This window comes from Suillus clintonianus, assembly GCF_016758775.1.
Source record: "Suillus clintonianus strain FC179 chromosome Unknown DEU56scaffold_10, whole genome shotgun sequence".
In the NCBI taxonomy this organism is placed as follows: Eukaryota; Fungi; Basidiomycota; class Agaricomycetes; order Boletales; family Suillaceae; genus Suillus; species Suillus clintonianus.
Window position 1 is genome coordinate 554,964 of NW_024539234.1, and position 19,446 is coordinate 574,409.

A 19,446-nucleotide genomic window follows, 5' to 3' on the forward strand; every position below is an offset into this window, starting at 1 on the left:
TAATTGTGTTTAATCCTCACCTGACACGATTATTGGATCACGACCGCGCGCGCGAAAGAGCGACCAATGACTGAGCCTCGTCCCAGCCCATTCTCTCCCGCTCCTTTCCCAGGGCTTCGCCCCTGCGAACTTCCTCAGCGTTAATGACTTTCCAGTCATCATATTGGGTGACAATGCCGTCTGTAATTCCACGATCGATTTCTGATGGTAACGCATCAAGATCTGGATGAGGATTGAGCATCTCATCGGGTGCCATTTCCATTACCGGCGGGGGTGGTGCGGTAGTTGTTGCCGCTTCTGAGAACGGTACTATGTCAGAGAGAATGGTGCCTGCGACCGCATATGCATCGATCATAGTTGACGCAAGCACACCCTTAGCACCATTGGCTGCCCATCCAGAAGCATACATATTTTTCAAGACTGAACCCTCGGAAGAAGTAATACGTCCTGCGGACGAACGAAGGTGACGCATAGCAGGATCATAGAAAGTCGTCTCTGGATCTGCATGAAATCCAAGGGAGGTGACGACGAGAGAAGTAGGAAGAGTCGATGTCTCGCCAGTGGGCACTGCACGAGAAGTGGCAGGATCGAGACGGGTGTGAGCAAGGGTAAGATTCGCCATGTCTAATGCTGAGGCAGTAGATGGAGGAGTAAGACTGGTGGGAGAGCGGTAAAAATGGAGCGACCAGGATTTGGGCGTCGATCCTGGTGGATTCTTGGACCCATTCCGGAGTAGCTCGAGCGTACGCCGCTGCTGGCGTGTTGGCGTGACGCCTGGCGGGGGTTCGAGCAAAGTGGGTTCGATAGGAACCATCGACGCCTCCGGGAGGTTGATCATCTCCCGAAGCTCTTTGGTAGTGAAAGCAACCTCCAGAGGCCCCCGCCTTCCAACTATGGAGACGTGCTTGACGGTAGAACGGGATAGAACTTCGACAACATGCTCTGGTACATCATATTGACGAAGTACAGAGGGGGAAGTCAGAAGAATACGTGCAATGTCCAGTGACACATTTCCTTGTCCAATTAATGTGAGGTGTGATATCTTGTCAAGCGCGGGGGGTGGCGGCCGAGATGGGTGTTGTGTGTACCAATGAACCAGGGACAAAGCAGGCATGCAGTAGATAGACGGAGGGATTGCGGGGTGCAGGGTAGGAATAGTACATCCCGTTGCGAACAATAAGTGAGAGTAATTGTTGAGTATGGAGGTCAGGGGTAAATGAAGCGCGTGGGGAATAGAATGAAGAACCTTGCTTCCGACATTCACGTTTCCGAAGAAACGGAAACGTGGGTCAGTTGCAGTCGCGTCGAATTTGTTCGTGCAATTCTGAAAGTGTCCTTAGTGATTAGTGGGACATGAAGAAATTCAAAGCTCACCTTGACCTCTGGATGGTCTGGTGCAACGCCATAGCGGACGAGACCATGAGGTGCCCAGAGTCGGTCGTACATGTGCACCCTTAGTAGTGGAGACATTGGATCCTTCAATGGAAGAAGAGAGAGCAGGCGGGAGGCCACATAGAATGCAGATGGTCCTCCACCGATTATAGCTAGTTTCACGGGAGGTGGCATGGCTCGAAAGACCAGAAAGGCCTAACCAAGTGCCGAGCAGCTCTTGAGCAGCTCGCAAACTTATAAAATGATGATGAGCGTGAGTGTGAAATGACTGGCCACCCGGCCGACGCGCGTGACGCAACGCGTCGAATTGGCTGTCGTGACTTCTTGACATCGGCTGCCGTGGTTCATGCAGGCGACGCTCAGTGTTGTCGCTCTCAAACGTTTGCTCCAACCATAATATTGCATTTTTACAGAACTCACTCGGTTCCAGCATTCATTAGGGCTCTGACATGTCTGTCAAGATATGGCGACGATGTTGTCATATGTGCAAACCCGGAGCACCTCACTTTGAGCGCGACTAATTCCTCACTCTCTGCATATTGTCACTTCCAGTACGGGCGCAGGTTCTTTTCCAGATATAAATTCAGAGATGGCGTGGCACAAGACGGTGTTCAGGACGTCAAAGGACAGTTACTCGCTAAGGTATGCCTGCTGTGTTACCTTCGTGTGTGTCGTGACAGATTGTTTGGAAAGACGTTTCTTTCCATACTTAAACACAAAATGACGGAGAAGACGGTGGAACGCTGCGAATTCACACTCGTTGAAGCAACGGATCTATACGACCAGGATGAGCCAGACGAGGACCAGGACACATTAGAGAGCAGATTGATCATTCGACTGCACTGTAAACATGGTATGCACGATACTCACTCCATGTGAACAGACATGTAAAAGTCTCCATAGGCATCGTCAAGACTCACCGACTGACTCTCTTGATCCCTACATCATCGCTTTCACCAGGTATCCAAGACCCTTTTAGTGTATCCCGTCTTACAATAGGTCCACGTGCAATAAAAGACATAACGGAGCATTTCCCGAATGCTCGAGGGGCGAAAAGTGATCCTCGACTTATATGGACCTTTGGAGACACGGAGGTTGAGGTTAAGACCCTCGAGTCTTCTATCGACACTAGAGGTGGGAATGCCTGATTCAGACAGTGGACAGCTAATATCTGTCCCCCAAACCAGGCAAAGCTCAACTATCAACAGAGCTGAACATCAGCGCGGATGAGTTCGATGTCTATGATGTCTATGCATCTCCAACTACCATCGCTTTCCACTTGCGCGAGTTCAATGTTTGTCACCAACCGCTAATGTCCACTCCCCACATCCTCTGACTTCTTTTATCTGATAGGCCACAATTGCTTTTGCGGAATCTATGGGTCTCTGCCTAGATTTACGCTTCACGGTTCCTGCGGCCCCTCTCTTTATCGACGTCGATGGCGACGAGTCAGAATGTCGCTTTGTCATATCTACCTCGCAAAACGGCGGTTCAGCTGCACCCGCTCCCTCAAACTCTGCTCAACTCAACGCACGCAAGCGTCCTTCTCCGAGCGACGAAGGCGAGGGCAGTTCGAGACAGCGAAGCGAAACACCCAGGATAATGAAACCAATGAAAGCCGTGCAGCGTATGGATGTCCATACACCTTCTGCTTCAAAAGCCCGAAGCGACGCACGATCAATGCCTCCACCCTCATATATTCCTCAGCACACGCCGGGCTCTGAACAAAATCAAGGGCCGCCTCTTCCCTCACCGTCTTGGAATCTCCCACCAGATCTATCCCGTGAAATTCCTGTGGAACCCGAGCCTCTTTTCTACCCTCAGTTTTCTCAATTGTTATCGGATGGACCAAGCGGGAGTCCTGAAGTGGGACGAGCTAAACCACAGGATCGAACCCCGTTATTTTATCCTCTTTCACAACTCTCTCAGGCAGACAAGGAAGTGATACGCGCATCTGGTCTGGGCATCGAGAACATGAGCCAGAATGAACTAAAGGAAATGCTCGAGGGAGAAGGCGAAGAAGTTGACTTTGAGTTTGCGGCGTCTCAGAATCTTATCAACGTCGAAGATGGGGATTCAGCTATACTTTCCGCTTATGATGATCCAGAAAGCTTGGAACTCGTTGAAGATACTGGCACCGAGTTTGGGCCAACGCAAGACAACGTTGGAGGCAGGAAGAAGGTAGGGTTTGTCATCTTATGGAGGTCTGAGTGCTAATTCATTCATGTCTACCTCAGGCGTTTCGGCCTCTGTTCGAAGACTGATCTGGACGTACATAACATAAACACCATGCCAGGATTTTGTAACTTGTTCATTACGTTCATCCTCTGCTATGACTTTTAAGTAGTAGTACACTTACGTAACCAATAAGCTATGTAACAGGGGAACCGAACGTAATTGCGAAAGTTTTATCAGTGCCCGAGCCCGATCATGCTGCCGCTAGACCATCAACATGCACATCATGCTGAAATTTCGTGGTCCACCTAGCTGGCATGGCTCACGCTCTTTCCTTCGCTCTCAAAAGTCATCTATTCGTTATGATGTCAACCTAAATAAGCGCCTGGCCTCGTTCGATGCGCCCCAAGCTCTACCCAAGCGTCCTCGGGGAAAGTCGTGGTTTTGGTATCCAGCAACGTTTCTAGCGCTCACCGGTGCAGGGTACTATGCATACGAGAATCACCAGCCAACCCGACATGCTGTATTGGCGACTTTAAGGTGCTCTCAACTTGCGCGTAAGGTTTTGCGGCGATAAATTGATGTTTTAAAATACTCAATAGTCCCCCGCAGAGGCTGCAATCTCTGGAGCAATTGATTACAAGCGTACTTTTGCGCGCACGTATGCTTCCGAGGATGACAGGCTCGAAGCAGTATCACAATGTCATGTTCGGAGTGCTACGAAGGTGCTGAATGCTCTGTTGGCCAATGGAGGTTTGTACCAGTATGCAGCTGGTTGCCTAATGAACCTCATAACTGAAATGATGCATTTCAGGCATCTACATCAAATTGGGACAGCATATTGCGTCGCTGTACGTTCGTCTTTACGTTGATATGCCTTGCGAATGTTAATCATTTTGAGGAAAGAATTGTACTACCAAGGGAATGGACGAGTACCATGGCCCCACTTCAAGACAAGTGTGATGCCACTCCGTACGAGGGTATTGCGGCACTGTTCCTATCAGATATGGGACAGCCTATAAATGAGCTTTTTGACGATTTTGACCCGGTTCCTATTGGTGTTGCAAGTTTGGCTCAGGTTCATGTCGGATTTCATAAGGCATCAGGAAAAAAGGTCGCAGTGAAGGTATGTACTGAAAAGTTGTGCTGGTGTCAGGCGCTTACTTGGGTTGAAGGTTCAACATCCTCACCTAGTTGAATTCTTCAACATTGATATCAACATGGTCCAGTCTACTTTGGGTATGTGCGTTTGGTCACCGAAGCCCAGCGTCACTCACAATTTTAGGTTGGATCAAGTACTGGTTCCCGGAGTTCGAATTCACTTGGTTAGGTGAGGAAATGCGGGAGAACCTTCCGAGAGAGATGGATTTTGTGCACGAAGCCCGCAATACGGCTCATGCGGTTGCTGATTTTGAAAATATCAAGACGTCATTATACATACCCGAGGTCATATCCGCGAACAAACGAGTTCTCGTCATGGAGTATATCCAAGGTGGTCGCGTAGACGACCTTGCATACCTTGCAAAGCACAACATTGACAGGAATAAAGTCGCACTAGAGCTTACGCGAATCTTTAATCGAATGGTGTTTATGAATGGGTGGTTCCATGCGGTAAGGTATTTACAAAACGTTGTGCCAGGTCTGACTCCGGTTCCCTACAGGACCCTCACCCTGGTAAATGTGTTTCCTTCTATACTTTGAGCTCCACTGATGTGGCGCAGGTAACCTGTTGATACGGCCTGCCTCTAAATCATCCAAATCACCCTATAACTTTGAGATCGCACTATTGGACCATGGTTTATACTTCGATCTTGAACGGGAACTACGTGTGAACTACAGCAGGTTATGGCTGTCGCTCATTGCTCGCTCGTCGCCGACAGTCGACGCTGATCGTCGGAAATATGCAGAGCTGGTCGGGAACATCACATCTGATTTGGTAAGGGTTTGGTTTTTTTGTGGAGCAAAGCGTGTCGTAATGTGTTTATCAACAGTATCCTGTTTTCGAGGCAGCAATTACTGGTAAGCCCTCCGCGCGGGTGGACGTTCCTCTATTGACTGTTTTCCATTAGGCCGGCTGGCACCCGATGGTATAATTGAAGCAGATGACGAACCCAAGAGCGACATCCGCCGAGCCACGGGCATGCTCGACATGGCTTCTCAGACTGAGGAGGAAATGGAACTCATTCGAAATACTGTTGCCCAAGGAGACATATTGGTATCCGTGCTCGATGTCCTGCGCCGACTGCCCAGGCGCGTGCTGATGGTCATGAAACTCAATGACCTGGCAAGGTAGGCTCTATCACCATTCTCGAAAATTACGACCAATCAACCACCCTTGCAGGCACTTGGATCATTCACTGGCAACCACTCATTCGAGCGTTGGTATTGATTTCTAACTCCTTGACTTAATCTCAACGCGTGGATTAATAGGTCAGAATATTCCTCATCACGTCAAAGTACTGCATGAAGGCGGTATGGCAAGATGAGAAATGCCGCTTCCGCGAGGGTGGAGTCGGGTTCGGATCCTTATTGGGCAGTGCTTGGTGCGTTGAATCCTCCACTTTTAACTACGTGCTTGACCACACACACCTACAGGGCGTTTGCAACTGCATATTCCAAAATCACATTCATTGAGCTCATGATGGACTGGCAAGCTTCGCTGGTCAAGTCGAGTGCGTGGTTACGTGGATTTTATTTGAAAGGATTAGCGGGAGCGCACGATGCGGCCGCTGGTCTCTACTAGTTACACTGTATGATACACATGATTAGGTCGTTGCATTCGGTAGATATAGAGTTCTATATGTCATTTCTTGCAGTCTGCAAAGAAAGAATCGATGGTGCTGATGCTCTTTTTCAGACAAGCCCACTGATAAGGTTGTTACTGGGGATACCTTAGAGCATAAATCGGTAGACTAACCTGATCTGGATTCAAAGAAATTCCTTTCTTTCCCGGCTTTTCATCCTCCCTGTCCTTGCCATAAAATTCACGAATATCGACAAGAATTTTGCCTGCTTTTGTCAGCGACAAGTTTGTGTGTTCACGTAATGTTGAGGTTCACCTTTGAACTCGCGGACGGTTACGCGTTTCTTTTGGCCCAGCTGAACATATCGTTCACCATCGGGACTGGTGAAGACCTTCACGTCGTTGTCATCGGTCGACTTTTTGTTCGAGTCTGATGGAGACTGATGACCAGTAGTGGCACTAGAATCAGGGGTTAAGAATCAGTGGGTGCAAACAAAACGCGCACTTGGCTGCCTGAAGAAAATATTTTTGGCTTCTTGATGGTCAAATGTTGCTCGGTTGCCTTTGAAGTCTGTGTTGAAACCGTCGATGAGCATGATATCACAGACACGGTACTTGGCTTGCCTTGGTCTTCAATTTTGGCTGGTCGTCCTCAGAGTGTTCATAGTCTTCGTCTTCATCGTCGCTTGTGCTCTTGCGCTTGGGCATGAACGTGTTAGATGGTGTCAAGTGGTAGACTAATGATTCTGCTTGACTACTAGCTCAAGGGAACGCGTCGATTGAACTTGTAATGAGTAGGCTGATTCAAGAATCAAGACGCATTCGTGGGAAATACCTTCCTAATATATTGTTGGACATGTTACGTCGTCAACTCCCCTCCATTGAGTTTCCTATCTTCTACAGTCGAGTCTTTAATTCAGAACTGAAGCCTCGATTTCATCTTCCCCGCATTGTTGCGGATCAATGAAGATATCTCAGAAAGCGAAGAGGGCGGTATCGCCGGTTAGTAGTCTGGATCTCATTCTCACGCAAAACAACTGGTATCTGACTAGGGCCGTGGCGTTTTCAGCATCCTCAAGTAGCAGAGCTTGTCACAAAGCTCATAAACACTCCAAACGATGATCTCGCCGACGTTTTGGCTGATATTGACTCCTGGAAATGGCCGCGATCCGATCTCAATGCCTGGACTAAGGTCCTCGACAAGTTCGATGTCATTCTGGAGGAAGCCATCCGGGATTACGATGTGGACAAGTTACAGATAAACGTGTTCACTCCAGCGACGAAGAAAACCATCAGCTATATTCTTAGGTTCGAAAGGCTTTTGTTGGAGAACTCCACCAATCGCAAAACCTTCAGCTCCTATGATGTGCGTATTTTCCATCTAATCATCGGCCTGCGTTTAATCATTGTTTTAATGCTCTCGATTTCAGAGGCTTAATTCCTTATTGTTCACGTCAGATCTTGACGTGCTTACACTAGCACTGAACCTTCTCCTTCGCCCCGCACAACAATACTCCGCTCAGCCCGCAGTATCAACAGCCCTTAACATCTCCACACCCCGTTTGCTCTCCCTCTCCAAGCGGTGGCCTCATATCCATGAACACGGCATAAGCTTGCTGGATCTTGTCAGTACAAACGGCCCACAGCAGGTCGATGCTCTGCCTGCCGGAGCTCGTGATGTAAGTTTCGTTTATTATCGAACTGACCAGAAGGAGAAGGGACAGGGAAAGGAAACCGATCATATTGAAGCTATGCCGTCCAGCCCTAACAAACTCTCCGTTCCACCCTCCACTTCGCATTCATACGCGTCTACTATTCACATTGATGAAGAGACTCTGAAGAACAAGGCAGTCATGGACATCATGGCGGATGTATTGGAAACGCATCCACTGAATAACGATGACAAGTTCGAACTGCTTTGTCGCGTTCGATCCTCCAAGGCACTTGCCACCGGCAACGACATTATGAGAGAGGAGCTTGTCGCCATACGACTAATTTGTATCGCCATCTATGGCCATACGCACAGCGAGACTCAAGCGTCATCAACACTTTTCCTGTATGAGCCCGATCTCACTACCCACATCGCTGAACTTCTCCAGTTGGATCGCGGGGTTTCGATATCTGTGCAGACAGCGGCTATCTCGGCGCTAGACTCGATCGCCAGGTACCGAGGGAAAGTAACCGAGGTGCTGGGCGCCGTCAATGCTGCTGTCAACCACGGAATCATCATGGCCCTTTTGCGAAAGACTATCCTGGAGGTTAATAGTCCGGACAGCAGAATTTCAGCTACATTCGTCGAGTCTCTTCTTTCATTCGTAACCTACCTTGCACAGCACATCAACGGGGGAAATATGCTTGTCAGCGCAGGATTAGTTCCCTTGCTGGTTCAGATCATGGAGAATAGGCTAGCTCAGAGACTCCCGATGGTCTCGAAGGCTATGCAATTGGTGGATAACATCCTCTACGCCTTTTCAAATGCGTTCCAGGTGTTTTCAAACTCTCGTGGGGTCGAAGTTTTGGTGGCACGAATCCAGGTAAGCATATCATTGCATCACCCTTCTGATCATTGACTCACTAAAATCTAACCAGCACGAGGTCGACTTTGATATCACGATGTACGGCAACGAGCGCTCCAAGGACCTGTTTGGTTCGTACGGTGAGTGACTATTGTGAGTTTGGAGTAGAACAAAGCTTGATCATAGCTGCAGGACAACTTCCGGTTCCAAGGGCCGCCGTGCTTAAACACACGTTACGCTCCATACATCGCATGATGCAGTCTACGGGAACATCTGAAGGGTTGCGCGGCCTGATTGATTCCACCCTGCCACAATCAATCAAGAAGATCATGGAGTATCGTGGCCTGTTTGGTCCCAACCTCCTTCCTCTTGGTGAGTGCATTGCATCCTATGCAGGATCTTTGATTTATTGATGATGAAAGCCATGAACATAATGGCAACTTTTATTCATAATGAGCCGACGTCTCTTGCGACGATTCAGGAAGCAGGTTTGCCTCAGGTGTTCTACAGGGTGATCGAAGCAGGTTTGGAACCTGTCATTGAAGTGGGTACGATTTCTCTACCAACTTGCACTGACTTACGCTCCCCTCAGCTCATCCAAGCCATTCCCAATGCAATTGGGGCGCTCTGCCTCAACCAGGTTGGTCAGGATCAGCTTGCAACTCGCCCAAGCGTGATACCTGGCATCATTTCGATCTTCACTTCTGAGAGCCATATCAAAGTCCTTCGTGAAAAGGAGAATGCTGTTCTAATGGGTACCGCCATTGACGAATTGATCCGCCACCACCCAACGCTGAAAACTCCTATTTTTGATGCCGTCAAGTCCGCTCTGAGTAAAATCGAGGATCTTGGAAATACTTTTGTAGTTCCTAAGGACAAGAAAGAATGGTATTGCCTCATGCTTGCCTCCCAAACTATGGACAAGGACGACGTCATCCCGATGGATGTGGTGGAAAGTGACGTTAATAGTTCTGACGCTCAGGAGGACACGTCTGACGACGACTCGCTGAGGAGTCATGACAACAACGTAGTTCTTTATATTGATGTCTTGTGCCGAGTGAGTTGCGTACACTTCTTCCCGATACTAGTATTAACGGTACTCTTTTCTCGGCAGTTTCTTGAGGGTCTGTTCCAACATACGCAACATTGCAGAGATTTCATCAGAAATGTTGAGGGTCTCGAGCGTATCGGCAGGCTCACTGCCTTGCCATGCCTTCCATATGATTATGCGAACAGCGTTGCCTCAGACTCGCTAGTACAAGTTATTCGGACGATGGCGGACGTAGGACCCAACGAGGCACTTCACCATCTTTCAAAACTTGTGGAAAATTCACTCTCTGACTCCCAAAGTTTCTGGGCGGCTCCTCAGTCTCACTCCAAGCTGGCGCCGTTCCTTGATCTTTCAGGTAATCATTTCCCCCAGACATAATTGCGAGAGCTTGCTCAGACATATTTTACAGAGGATCAGGAAAGTGCAGCAAATCAACAATTCCGGAGCCTTGTGACCCTTCACATCCGCATCACTATCTTGGCTGACGTTTTTTCTACTGCTGGCTATGCACATGGAAGGTCTGCAATTGGACTTCTTCAGACTCTCATGAGTGATCCGCCGAAAGTCGTCAAAGAGCTAGGCGCTCTCCATCGCGCATCGGTGTGGGAGAACATCTTGTTTAAAGCCAACATGGTGGCAAAGGGGATGGAGGTTGGTCCGAGCAGTCAGGGATCTCCCCTTGGGAGATCACCTAGCCATGGTTCGGTGTCTCTCCCAGAGTCGAATGTTGGCGTTACTCCCAACGGTGTTCAATCGGGATCGGCGTCGATACCTGCGCAGTCATCGTCGCTTACATCGCCGAAAATAGACACCACGCGAGAGAAGAATGCCAAGGCACTCAAACATCTAACGCATGGTCTTCCAAGCGCTTTGGCCCCTTTTTTCCAGGGTTCGTTTTATGGTTTTGCATACCTTTCAATGCGATTGACTGGATGCATTTATTAAGCCATCGTAAAGCTGTTCTATGCGAGGCGAAATCCTGATGCAACTCAGAAGAAGCAAATTCTATCTGCATCAGCCACTATTGCAGAAATCATGGTGGAGCATCTCAAGTACGAGGTCGAAGGTATAAATTTGCTCTTAAAGTTGGTTGTCTGCTCACTGTAACCTTCGCAGGCGATCAAGTCTGTTGCTTAGATTATCACAGCGTCATGTTAGGACTTGTGACGATCCTAGTTGTGGACGGTATGTATTCATTACTTCTCTTCCTGTACTTGTACGTGAACTGATGCACTACAGAGCGGACGATGAATCCCACTCTTCATACCGTGTTGCTCCTTGCTTTTCAGCGTGCAAAGGGCTTGGAAGCCATTTTCAGAATCTGCAAATGCTTCACTGACTTAATCGACGGCGTAACGGCAGTGAAACCTGAAGATCGAACAGAGACTATGCAGCAAGAACTCGCTCATGCGCAGGGAGGACTGAAGGTTGCGTTGAACCTCGTGCATCCATTACTTTCTTCAAAGCCGCTCATCGAGTCCGGCCAAACGTCACTAGTCACAACTCGGGACAAGAAGGATACAGAACCCGGTTATTTCGAGCCTCATCATTTCCTTGTCGGGCTTCGCCTCGAGAGCATACCCTTGCTGCGTAGTATCTGGGAGGCTTCCTGGCTTCGTTCATCCCCTTTGACCCTGGTCAAGTCGGTTGTTCAGATCATGCTCGAGGTCACGGCGGGTGAGAATGAAGAGTTCAAGGGGGATCCTTCCCAAGAGGGCCCCAATGGCGGAACTGGCCCTCCTACCGGCAGCGGCTTTCATATTAGAGCTGCCGGGCCAGATGAAAATCGCATTCGCCAGCTCACGGATATGGGATTCCCTCGCTCTGCCGCTGAACGTGCTCTCGCCCGCACTCATAATAATGTCAATGCTGCGACCGAGTTACTCCTGAGCCAGCCATATCCATTTCCCCCTGATCCGCAGCCAAACGGATCTACTGCGGAGCAAGACGAGACAGGTGATGCCCTTGCGGATGGAGGTGACGAGGATCCCTCTGATGAGGAGATGGATGTTGAGGATTCTGCCCCGCCCGCTCCTCCAGCTGAGTCCACCCCGCCTCCTCAATCGACTAGCGAAGAGCAAGGGAAGGGTCTTGAAGAATTACGGAAAGATCTCGACGAAGCAAGAGAGATTTTGAAGAAAGAGCTGCCTCGAAAGGCCTTGCAACTGGTTGATGAACACCCTTCGTTGATATTCGAGGTTCATCGGGCATTCATGCACCCGACTGATGAGCTCCAGGAGCAGTCGATCCGCACATTGATTGACGATATACAATCATTCTCTCCTGCGGTTTATGACTCTCATGAACAGCCACTGGCTGCTAGATGTCGGTTACTTGCAATAGTTCTCTCTGAATCCCCAACGCTCCCGCAAGCCCTTGGACAAAGCTTGATGGACACCCTATCAGCTCTGCTCCTGTCGAATTCTGTCCGCGGAGATTCATCCCATCCAAAGTGGCTGGCTTCCCACCTCCTTGTGACGGAGGCTTTGTTCACTATCGGCGAACAGCCCTCTATTGTCGTTTTGCCGAAAGAGAATGAACCTGTGACCACTCCTGACATTTCTGTTGGCCCAGCATATGCTGATGCACGACCCATTATATTCAATTTCTGCCTCCGGTTACTAGCTGACCCGGACCTCCAAAAGGATGAGCTATTGTCCACACTTCGTCTGCTGGTCTTGCTCACAAGGGACCATGGAACAGCATCTGAACTCATCAAGCGTGATGGACTCCCGCGTCTCTTCTCACATCTCAAAGGCTCTACTGTTCCTGGCGGTCAATCGTATGCGATGATCATACTTCGCCACATCGCTGAAGGGCTATCTGTGCTTCGACATATCATGAAGCAAGAAGTAAAGCGACTGTTCTCTCAGCCACGCACAAGGATAATCGATGTTTCGGGATACATGCGCAATTGCAGTGCAATGGCTCTCAGAGATCCGTCTGCATTTATCCATGTGACTCAGGACCTGTGCCAGCTTCAACAACCTTTCTCCGCTGTCCAGCATATTACCCTCAAGCCTGGGACTCCGCAGTCGAGCGCGAACACTGGCATTGTAGAGCGTAATGATATGCAGATTGACCAACCAGCACCGCCGGAGGTTCATGGGCCCGACGCGGAGGCTTTGGAGACAATGGTACATTTTCTCATCAGCGAGTTGATGAAGAATGCGCGCCCTTCCTTCGATAATGATGTCACGACGAAGCGCGAAGATGCGACACAGAGCGCCCCCGAGAGCGTCGATGCGAGCAAGGATGATCTCAACGATCAAGATCGGCATTCGTACTGCTGTTTCATTATGCAGTGCCTCACAGAACTGCTATTTTCCTATGATGCCTGCAAACTCGCGTTTTTGTCTTACTCTCCGAAGAAGAAAATGTCAACTCCTGCTAAAGATCCCACTACCAAACATCGCGCAGCTGTCCTCCAGTTCTTCCTTTCCGACCTCATAACCTTCAGAACCATTGCTTCCCAGCCATATGCGAAGGTGAACCAAGCCTTCTCTCTGTGTACTTGTGCGATGTCCGTACTTGTGGCTCTCTGCGTCGACAGCTCTGCAGGGGTAGAATCGAAGGATGTCTCCGCGGACTTGATCTCGGTCCGCAAATTTACCCTAGAGGCCATTAGTCGCGCCATCAAGGAGTACACGTTGCAAGACAATGTGGATGCGAGATACGGGCGCCTTCTCGCTTTGGCGGATCTATGCAACCGACTTCTTACTGTACGCTTCAACAACGGCAGCCGCAAATCGCAGGACGAGAGTACCACACACATTGCGAAGATCATGCTGGAAAAGAATTTCGTCTCAATCTTAACCAGCGCTCTGGCTGAAGTTGACCTGAACTACCCCAATGTCCGTGGTCTCGTGGCGTCGATCCTTAGGCCAATGGAAAATCTGTGAGTGTAATCGTGCCGTTACGATCAGGCGCTCATTATTTCAACAAAGTACACGGATTGCTATCAAGATGAGTCGCGCGACTGAAAAGGCCAAAGACGGTGGCGATGGAAAGGCCTCTCAAAGCGTAGTCTCCGAGGACGAGGATGAAGACGAAAATATTGACGTGGATGACGACGATCGAGAAGAGACTCCCGATCTATACAGAACTTCTGCTCTGGGAATGTAAGTCCAAATTCTTATTCACCGCACACCTCTACTGACTTTGGTCATGTGGCCGATAGGTTCGGAGGCGTAAGTAAGTTCTAGGCCATTTTTGACATCCAATAACGGTAATTACAGGAGATGGAAGATATCAATTATGGACCAGAGGATGAGATGGCCGAAGGAGACGAGGATGAGGACGAGGATGTTGAGATGGAGTATGGCGATGAAACTGATAGCGCAGCAACGTCGGATTCCGAGGATGAATTGGAAGGTGGCGGGGATGATGACGACGATGAAGACAGCAACGGAGGTGAATGGCATGATGAAGACGAAGAGTACGAGGAAGATGACTTGGTCGAGAATGAGGATGATGAGGACAACGATGACGATGAACCTGCGGTTGGTGAAGAGGTAGATGAAGAAGAGATCATGTGGCAGGTATGTTTACAACTTTTCGAGACGTTTTCGCTTCCCTGACGGATTTTGTAGGATATTCGGGGAGGAGATGATGAAGGTGACGAAGTCGCTGATGAAGAGGAGGAAGAAGAAGAAGAGGAGGACGAGGAAGAGGACGAACACGGAGGTAAATCAACGATGCTTCTTGACAACCTCTTGCTGAGTATCATCGGTAGAACCAGTTGCCGTCATTCATGCAGATCAAGGAGAGGAACCTGATATATTATCTGATGACGAAGAGCAAGTCACCTTGCATCGCTATGATGCTGTCGCTTACCCATCATTCAGTTTCCATGATGAAATGGGTGTCATCGATGTGCAAGGCATTATCCAAGACGGGGGATTCAGGTTCACCGGTGCTGTTGACCTGGATGGCGAAGAGCTCGATGGCCGAGACCCCTTCATTCGCAGGCGCCGTAACAGTAAGTCAAGGAACTTTTTTTTCCATTCGCAACTGAAGTTTATCCTTAAAGCGGGCGAGGATGTGCAAGTATTCGGCCGCCCCCGGCATGTGCCAGCTGCGCCACCAGAAGCTACTGTTCACCCCCTTCTTTTGGACGCTTCCGCTGCGACGAATCGACCTGTTGGTTTAACTCGCGTGGCTCGCCGCTCCCACAGGGGTGCAGGTGGGGGCGTTCAGCACGACCTCATACATTCCATCGAAGACATCATTGGAGGTGATGCAGGCAATATCTTCCAAACCATCATAGACCGTCATGGTACTGAAGCCATACGAGTGGATGTCGCTCCTGGTGCTATGGTGGACGGCCGAGGATTCCTTGGCCGAAGGGGTGCTGCTCTATTCACTGGGGTTAGAGTCGACGGTGTGCGGGTGGATCGTGTTTCTCGACCAAGCGATTCCCGTGGCGATTCCCGCGCGTTCGATCCGTTATTGACAATCCAAAGGTGGACGGAAGAAGCTAAGACGTTGAATGGCAAGCACGTTTCCGAAAGAGCAAATAGGCTGGGCAACCATGTCACTATAGCATTGCTCCCAGCCGCCATCGAGGCCCTGCAACAGAGGGAGCAACAGAAGCGTCAAGCTCAGATCAAGGCAGAGGAAGCAGAAGCACATCAGCTGGAGGCTGATCGCACTGGGGCTCTGGAGGCTACAAGTTCTAGCGTGGTGGCCTCTCATGCAAGTCCGGAAAATATTGCGAATACACTACCCGATCCTCCCACATCCAATCCAACCGCCATTGCTTCAAACTCTGATGTAGAGATGGATGATGTACACGTGCCCGCTCCGCATTCTGACGAACATGTCGCAGCGCCAGAAGCCTCTTCTACAGTAGAAGAAGTGCCCGCTGCGGAAGAAGCGCCAGGGCCTTCTCAACCTCCTCCCTCCGAGCGTGTCACTGTGATGATCCATGGTAGCGAGGTGGATATCACTGACATGGGCATTGATCCAACTTTCCTTGAAGCCTTACCTGACGATATCCGGGAAGAGGTCATCAATCAACACGTACGGGATCAGCGCGCAGCCAGGGTCGAACGCCCTGCCGACTCCCAGATCAGTCCAGAGTTTCTTGATGCATTGCCACCGGAAATCAGAGCTGAACTTATTCAACAAGAAAGGATAGAGCAATCCAGACATGCTCCAGTGCCTGCGCCCGCACCAGGCCCTCCGGGAGTTGCAGCGGATATTGATCCGGCAAGCTTTATTGCTAGTTTAGATCCACAGCTCCGACAAGTCGTTCTGATGGACTCTGATGATGGTTTGTTGCAAACTCTGCCGTCTTACATGATTGCAGAGGCTGGAGTATACCGTGACGAGGTAAATGGATCTCGAGGCGGTATTGCTGCTCGGGCTCTCAGAACTGCTGCTGCTCAACGCCCTCTCCCACCTCGTAAGGTCCCTCCCCCCCGCGATGCCATTCAGCTCCTCGATAAGGCTGGGGTAGCCACTCTCGTTCGCCTACTCTTCTTCCCTCACGTTCTAAAGAAGAATCTCCTCTTCAAAATCTTGGTCAATATCTGCGAAAACAGCAAGACCCGCTCTGAGCTTTTCAATCTTCTTCTCAGTATTCTTCAAAGTGGCCCAGGGGACCTAGCTGCTGTGGACAAGAGCTTCGCGCAAATGACGACTCGTACTCCAAAATCTGCGGTGCTTCAAACACCTAAAACCGCTGCTAAGGTGAAAACAGCATCGGACCTTAGCACACCAGTGGCGATTGGCGGCTTTCAGATTGAAACAGTTCCAGACCTCGTCGTGCAGCGTTGCCTAGAAGCTATGACTTACATCGTCAGTGCAAATGAACCGTCCTCGTTATTCTTCTTGACCGAACATGAACTCCCGGCCGGTTTGAGGAAGATGCCCTCCAGGAAGGGTAAAGGCAAAGAGAAACCGATGCCCCAGACACATTTCCCAATTGTACTACTCCTTGGCCTTCTTGATCGACAATCCCTCCTCAAAACACCCTCGACGATGGACTCCGTCGTGACGCTCTTGTCGACGGTCACCAAACCTCTGACAAGTCTTAAATCTGATAAGAAGGAGCAGTCAAATGACGTTGCGCCCGAGACTTCCACTTCTGCGGCACCTGCTGGTGCACCTGTACCGACTACCTCTGAGGATGCTGGGGCGCAGGAATCAACTGGTCAGTTTTCAATTATGGCTCCACATTAAAGTCTGATGCCTCTTGACAGCAGCGTCAGTTGAACCCTCCAAGCCTGATATCCCAGCAGAAGCTCAGACAGATGTGAAACCCTTACTTGCTGTTCCCCCGCAAATTCCTCATTCGGTGTTACGTTTGATCGTGAACATTCTTGCGGTTGGAGAATGTTCGTCACGCACCTTCCAGCAGTCTCTTGCCTTGATACAAAATCTCTCTCACATTCCTGACGCACGCGATATTATCGCACAGGAGCTTAAAACAAAGGCGCAGGACTGTGGACACGCCATTCTTAGTGATCTCGGCGATCTCGTGAATGCTTTGACGAGTTCACGCGATGATGTCTTGGCATCCTCCGTTGCACCGAAATTCTCGTCACCATCATCAGACCAGACGAAGCTTCTACGTGTCCTCAAGACCATTGACTATATGTATACGCCTCGGATGGTTGGTCCCGTGACGGACGAGACTCGGAAAAGTGAAGATGCTGAGAAGGTACAGACTATCTACGAATCCTTCCATTTCGCACCTCTTTGGAAACGCCTAGGAGATTGTCTGTCTACCATTGAAGAGAAACCGGAGCTGGAGCACATGGCGATCGTACTGCTCCCTCTGATCGAGGCGCTGATGGTGGTGTGCAAATACGTAGGATCGAAGTCGGCCTCAGCTCGTGCCCTTCGAGCAGCAGCATCCCCTCGCTCTCCAACGACTTCTCGGGAGAGTATGGAAGATCTCTTCGTGTCCTTTACGGATGCTCATCGCAAGGTGCTGAATCTCATGGTCCGCAACAACCCGTCTTTGATGAGCGGCTCATTCTCCCTGTTGGTCCATAATCCCCGTGTCCTTGACTTCGACAACAAGCGAAATTATTTCACTCAGCAACTTCACCGTCGCCCGCATCCCCGCGAACACCAGGGCACACTCCAGCTTAACGTACGCCGAGCAAGAGTGTTCGAGGATAGTTTCCAGTACCTCCAGCGCAAGACAGGAGAACAAATCAAACATGGCAAACTCAGCGTCCGCTTCTATGACGAAGAGGGTGTGGATGCTGGCGGTGTTACTCGAGAATGGTTCCAGATCCTCGCACGTCAGATGTTCGATCCTAATAACGCTCTCTTCCAACCTTGTGCGGCCGACCGTCTCACCTACCAGCCCAACAAAAACTCATGGGTCAATCCTGAGCATTTGTCTTTCTTCAAATTTGTAGGACGCATCATTGGGAAAGCGATTTATGACGGTCGTCTCCTAGACGCATACTTTGCGAAGAGCATATACAGACAGCTTTTGGGAAAACCCGTGGACTATCGGGACGTCGAGTGGGTTGATCCAGAGTACTATAATTCGTTGTGCTGGATTTTGGATAATGATCCAACACCCCTGGATTTGACATTCAGCGTGGAAGCGGATGAGGTTTGCCTAGCTTTTGTTATATCTTATCCGTCACTAAATCTTCTGAACAGTTTGGTGTGAATCGTATTTTTGCTCTGAAGGACGGTGGGGAGTCAATACCCGTGACACAGGAGAACAAGCGAGAGTTCGTACAGCTCTCTGCAAACTTCCGACTATATTCCTCAATCAGCAAACAAATTGAGAATCTCGTGGCGGGTTTCCAGGAGATCATTCCAAATGATCTTATCACAATTGTAAGTGTATTTCATGACTAACTATGGTATGCATCCTCACGCATCTTCTCAGTTCAATGAGCAAGAGCTTGAGTTGCTCATCTCCGGCACTCCTGATATCGACGTGGACGAATGGCGCGCAGCTACTGAGTACAGCGGTTACACAAGCTCTGACCCCGTGATAGTTTGGTGGTGGAGAGCTCTGAAATCCTTCAATCGGGAAGAGCGAGCCAAGGTTCTCAGTTTCGCTACTGGTACCTCGCGGGTACCGCTTGGTGGATTTGTGGATCTGCAGGGTGTTCAGGGTGTTCAGAGATTCTCCATTCATCGTGCATATGGAGATCCAGATCGATTGCCACAGGCTCACACTTGTAAGACTACGCAATTCATGACTTTCATCATCTCACAATGTCTTCCAGGCTTCAATCAGATCGACTTGCCGCAGTATTCTTCGTACGAGATGTTGCGACAACAATTGCTACTTGCCATAAACGAGGGTGGGGAAGGATTTGGATTTGCATGATGCAGAGTATCTTGATGGAAAAATAGACCATTGATATTGATCACCGACATGTAGAAACACGCATTGTATATATAAGCATCCGCATATTCCTCAGCGCTCAGTACTTGTACTGTTGGCTTTTGCCCACTAAATTTGCTTCCGTCCTGCTTACAGTCATGAACTGGACGGATCAGGACCGTCGGGCTCAGCCGGGCGGACGGTACTCCCACCGTGTGGAACCCCCGGTACATCGGTTATGTCAGTTCCCGTA

At 49.7% G+C, this 19,446-nt stretch overlaps 5 protein-coding genes across 5 annotated transcripts; 3 read left to right on the plus strand and 2 right to left on the minus strand.

Moving 5' to 3' along the window:
• Positions 1 to 37: 37 nt before the first annotated feature.
• DEU56DRAFT_729040 (uncharacterized protein) lies at positions 38 to 1,566 on the minus strand (the record flags this gene model as incomplete). The annotated part of the gene is made up of 2 exons (XM_041348073.1): positions 38 to 1,324; positions 1,375 to 1,566. The coding sequence occupies 2 exons, from the start codon at positions 1,564 to 1,566 to the stop codon at positions 38 to 40; spliced, it is 1,479 nt and encodes a 492-aa protein (XP_041212795.1).
• Positions 1,567 to 1,702: 136 nt separating this feature from the next.
• DEU56DRAFT_780823 (Rad9-domain-containing protein) lies at positions 1,703 to 3,811 on the plus strand. The gene is made up of 7 exons (XM_041351984.1): positions 1,703 to 1,772; positions 1,823 to 2,034; positions 2,086 to 2,245; positions 2,296 to 2,526; positions 2,580 to 2,686; positions 2,746 to 3,573; positions 3,630 to 3,811. Exons 1-7 carry the CDS (start codon positions 1,739 to 1,741, stop codon positions 3,654 to 3,656), a joined length of 1,599 nt encoding a protein of 532 aa, XP_041212796.1. The 5' UTR covers positions 1,703 to 1,738; the 3' UTR covers positions 3,657 to 3,811.
• Positions 3,812 to 6,750, plus strand: DEU56DRAFT_780827 (ABC1 family-domain-containing protein). The gene is made up of 13 exons (XM_041351985.1): positions 3,812 to 4,124; positions 4,180 to 4,320; positions 4,382 to 4,418; positions 4,474 to 4,693; positions 4,743 to 4,806; positions 4,853 to 5,178; positions 5,229 to 5,241; positions 5,289 to 5,503; positions 5,559 to 5,586; positions 5,637 to 5,856; positions 5,909 to 5,945; positions 5,998 to 6,110; positions 6,163 to 6,750. The coding sequence occupies exons 1-13, from the start codon at positions 3,845 to 3,847 to the stop codon at positions 6,308 to 6,310; spliced, it is 1,842 nt and encodes a 613-aa protein (XP_041212797.1). The 5' UTR covers positions 3,812 to 3,844; the 3' UTR covers positions 6,311 to 6,750.
• Positions 6,286 to 7,110, minus strand: DEU56DRAFT_36156 (transcriptional Coactivator p15-domain-containing protein). The gene is made up of 5 exons (XM_041345856.1): positions 6,935 to 7,110; positions 6,816 to 6,881; positions 6,627 to 6,750; positions 6,459 to 6,576; positions 6,286 to 6,407 (listed from the first exon to the last, which is right to left on the minus strand). The coding sequence occupies exons 1-5, from the start codon at positions 7,016 to 7,018 to the stop codon at positions 6,371 to 6,373; spliced, it is 429 nt and encodes a 142-aa protein (XP_041212798.1). The 5' UTR covers positions 7,019 to 7,110; the 3' UTR covers positions 6,286 to 6,370.
• A 97-nt stretch (positions 7,111 to 7,207) lies between these two features.
• On the plus strand, positions 7,208 to 19,406 carry DEU56DRAFT_36272 (uncharacterized protein). The gene is made up of 22 exons (XM_041345863.1): positions 7,208 to 7,312; positions 7,380 to 7,676; positions 7,741 to 8,844; positions 8,900 to 8,966; positions 9,019 to 9,198; positions 9,249 to 9,370; positions 9,419 to 9,883; positions 9,941 to 10,232; positions 10,287 to 10,766; positions 10,824 to 10,943; positions 10,994 to 11,062; positions 11,117 to 13,775; positions 13,825 to 13,998; positions 14,058 to 14,067; positions 14,116 to 14,418; positions 14,470 to 14,563; positions 14,613 to 14,858; positions 14,910 to 17,036; positions 17,086 to 18,461; positions 18,512 to 18,694; positions 18,747 to 19,044; positions 19,093 to 19,406. The coding sequence occupies exons 1-22, from the start codon at positions 7,274 to 7,276 to the stop codon at positions 19,194 to 19,196; spliced, it is 10,809 nt and encodes a 3,602-aa protein (XP_041212799.1). The 5' UTR covers positions 7,208 to 7,273; the 3' UTR covers positions 19,197 to 19,406.
• The last annotated feature ends 40 nt before the right edge of the window (positions 19,407 to 19,446 follow it).

Excerpts from the sequence above, each read along its gene's own strand:
- DEU56DRAFT_36272 (XM_041345863.1), top strand. The coding sequence starts at position 7,274 with ATGAAGATATCTCAGAAAGCGAAGAGGGCGGTATCGCCG. Across the intron at positions 10,767-10,823 it reads TTTGGCCCCTTTTTTCCAGG|CCATCGTAAAGCTGTTCTAT; the intron begins GTTCGTTTTATG and ends GCATTTATTAAG. Across the intron at positions 14,859-14,909 it reads CATTCGCAGGCGCCGTAACA|CGGGCGAGGATGTGCAAGTA; the intron begins GTAAGTCAAGGA and ends TTATCCTTAAAG.
- DEU56DRAFT_780823 (XM_041351984.1), top strand. The coding sequence starts at position 1,739 with ATGCAGGCGACGCTCAGTGTTGTCGCTCTCAAAC. Across the intron at positions 2,527-2,579 it reads GTCTTCTATCGACACTAGAG|GCAAAGCTCAACTATCAACA; the intron begins GTGGGAATGCCT and ends CCCCCAAACCAG. Across the intron at positions 3,574-3,629 it reads ACGTTGGAGGCAGGAAGAAG|GCGTTTCGGCCTCTGTTCGA; the intron begins GTAGGGTTTGTC and ends TGTCTACCTCAG.
- DEU56DRAFT_36156 (XM_041345856.1), bottom strand. The coding sequence starts at position 7,018 with ATGCCCAAGCGCAAGAGCACAAGCGACGATGAAGACGAAGACTATGAA. Across the intron at positions 6,751-6,815 it reads TATTTTCTTCAGGCAGCCAA|TCTCCATCAGACTCGAACAA; the intron begins GTGCGCGTTTTG and ends ACTGGTCATCAG. Across the intron at positions 6,577-6,626 it reads AACCGTCCGCGAGTTCAAAG|GCAAAATTCTTGTCGATATT; the intron begins GTGAACCTCAAC and ends TGACAAAAGCAG.
- DEU56DRAFT_780827 (XM_041351985.1), top strand. The coding sequence starts at position 3,845 with ATGCACATCATGCTGAAATTTCGTGGTCCACCTAGCTGGCATGGCTCA. Across the intron at positions 4,807-4,852 it reads CATGGTCCAGTCTACTTTGG|GTTGGATCAAGTACTGGTTC; the intron begins GTATGTGCGTTT and ends TCACAATTTTAG. Across the intron at positions 5,946-5,997 it reads TGGCAACCACTCATTCGAGC|GTCAGAATATTCCTCATCAC; the intron begins GTTGGTATTGAT and ends GTGGATTAATAG.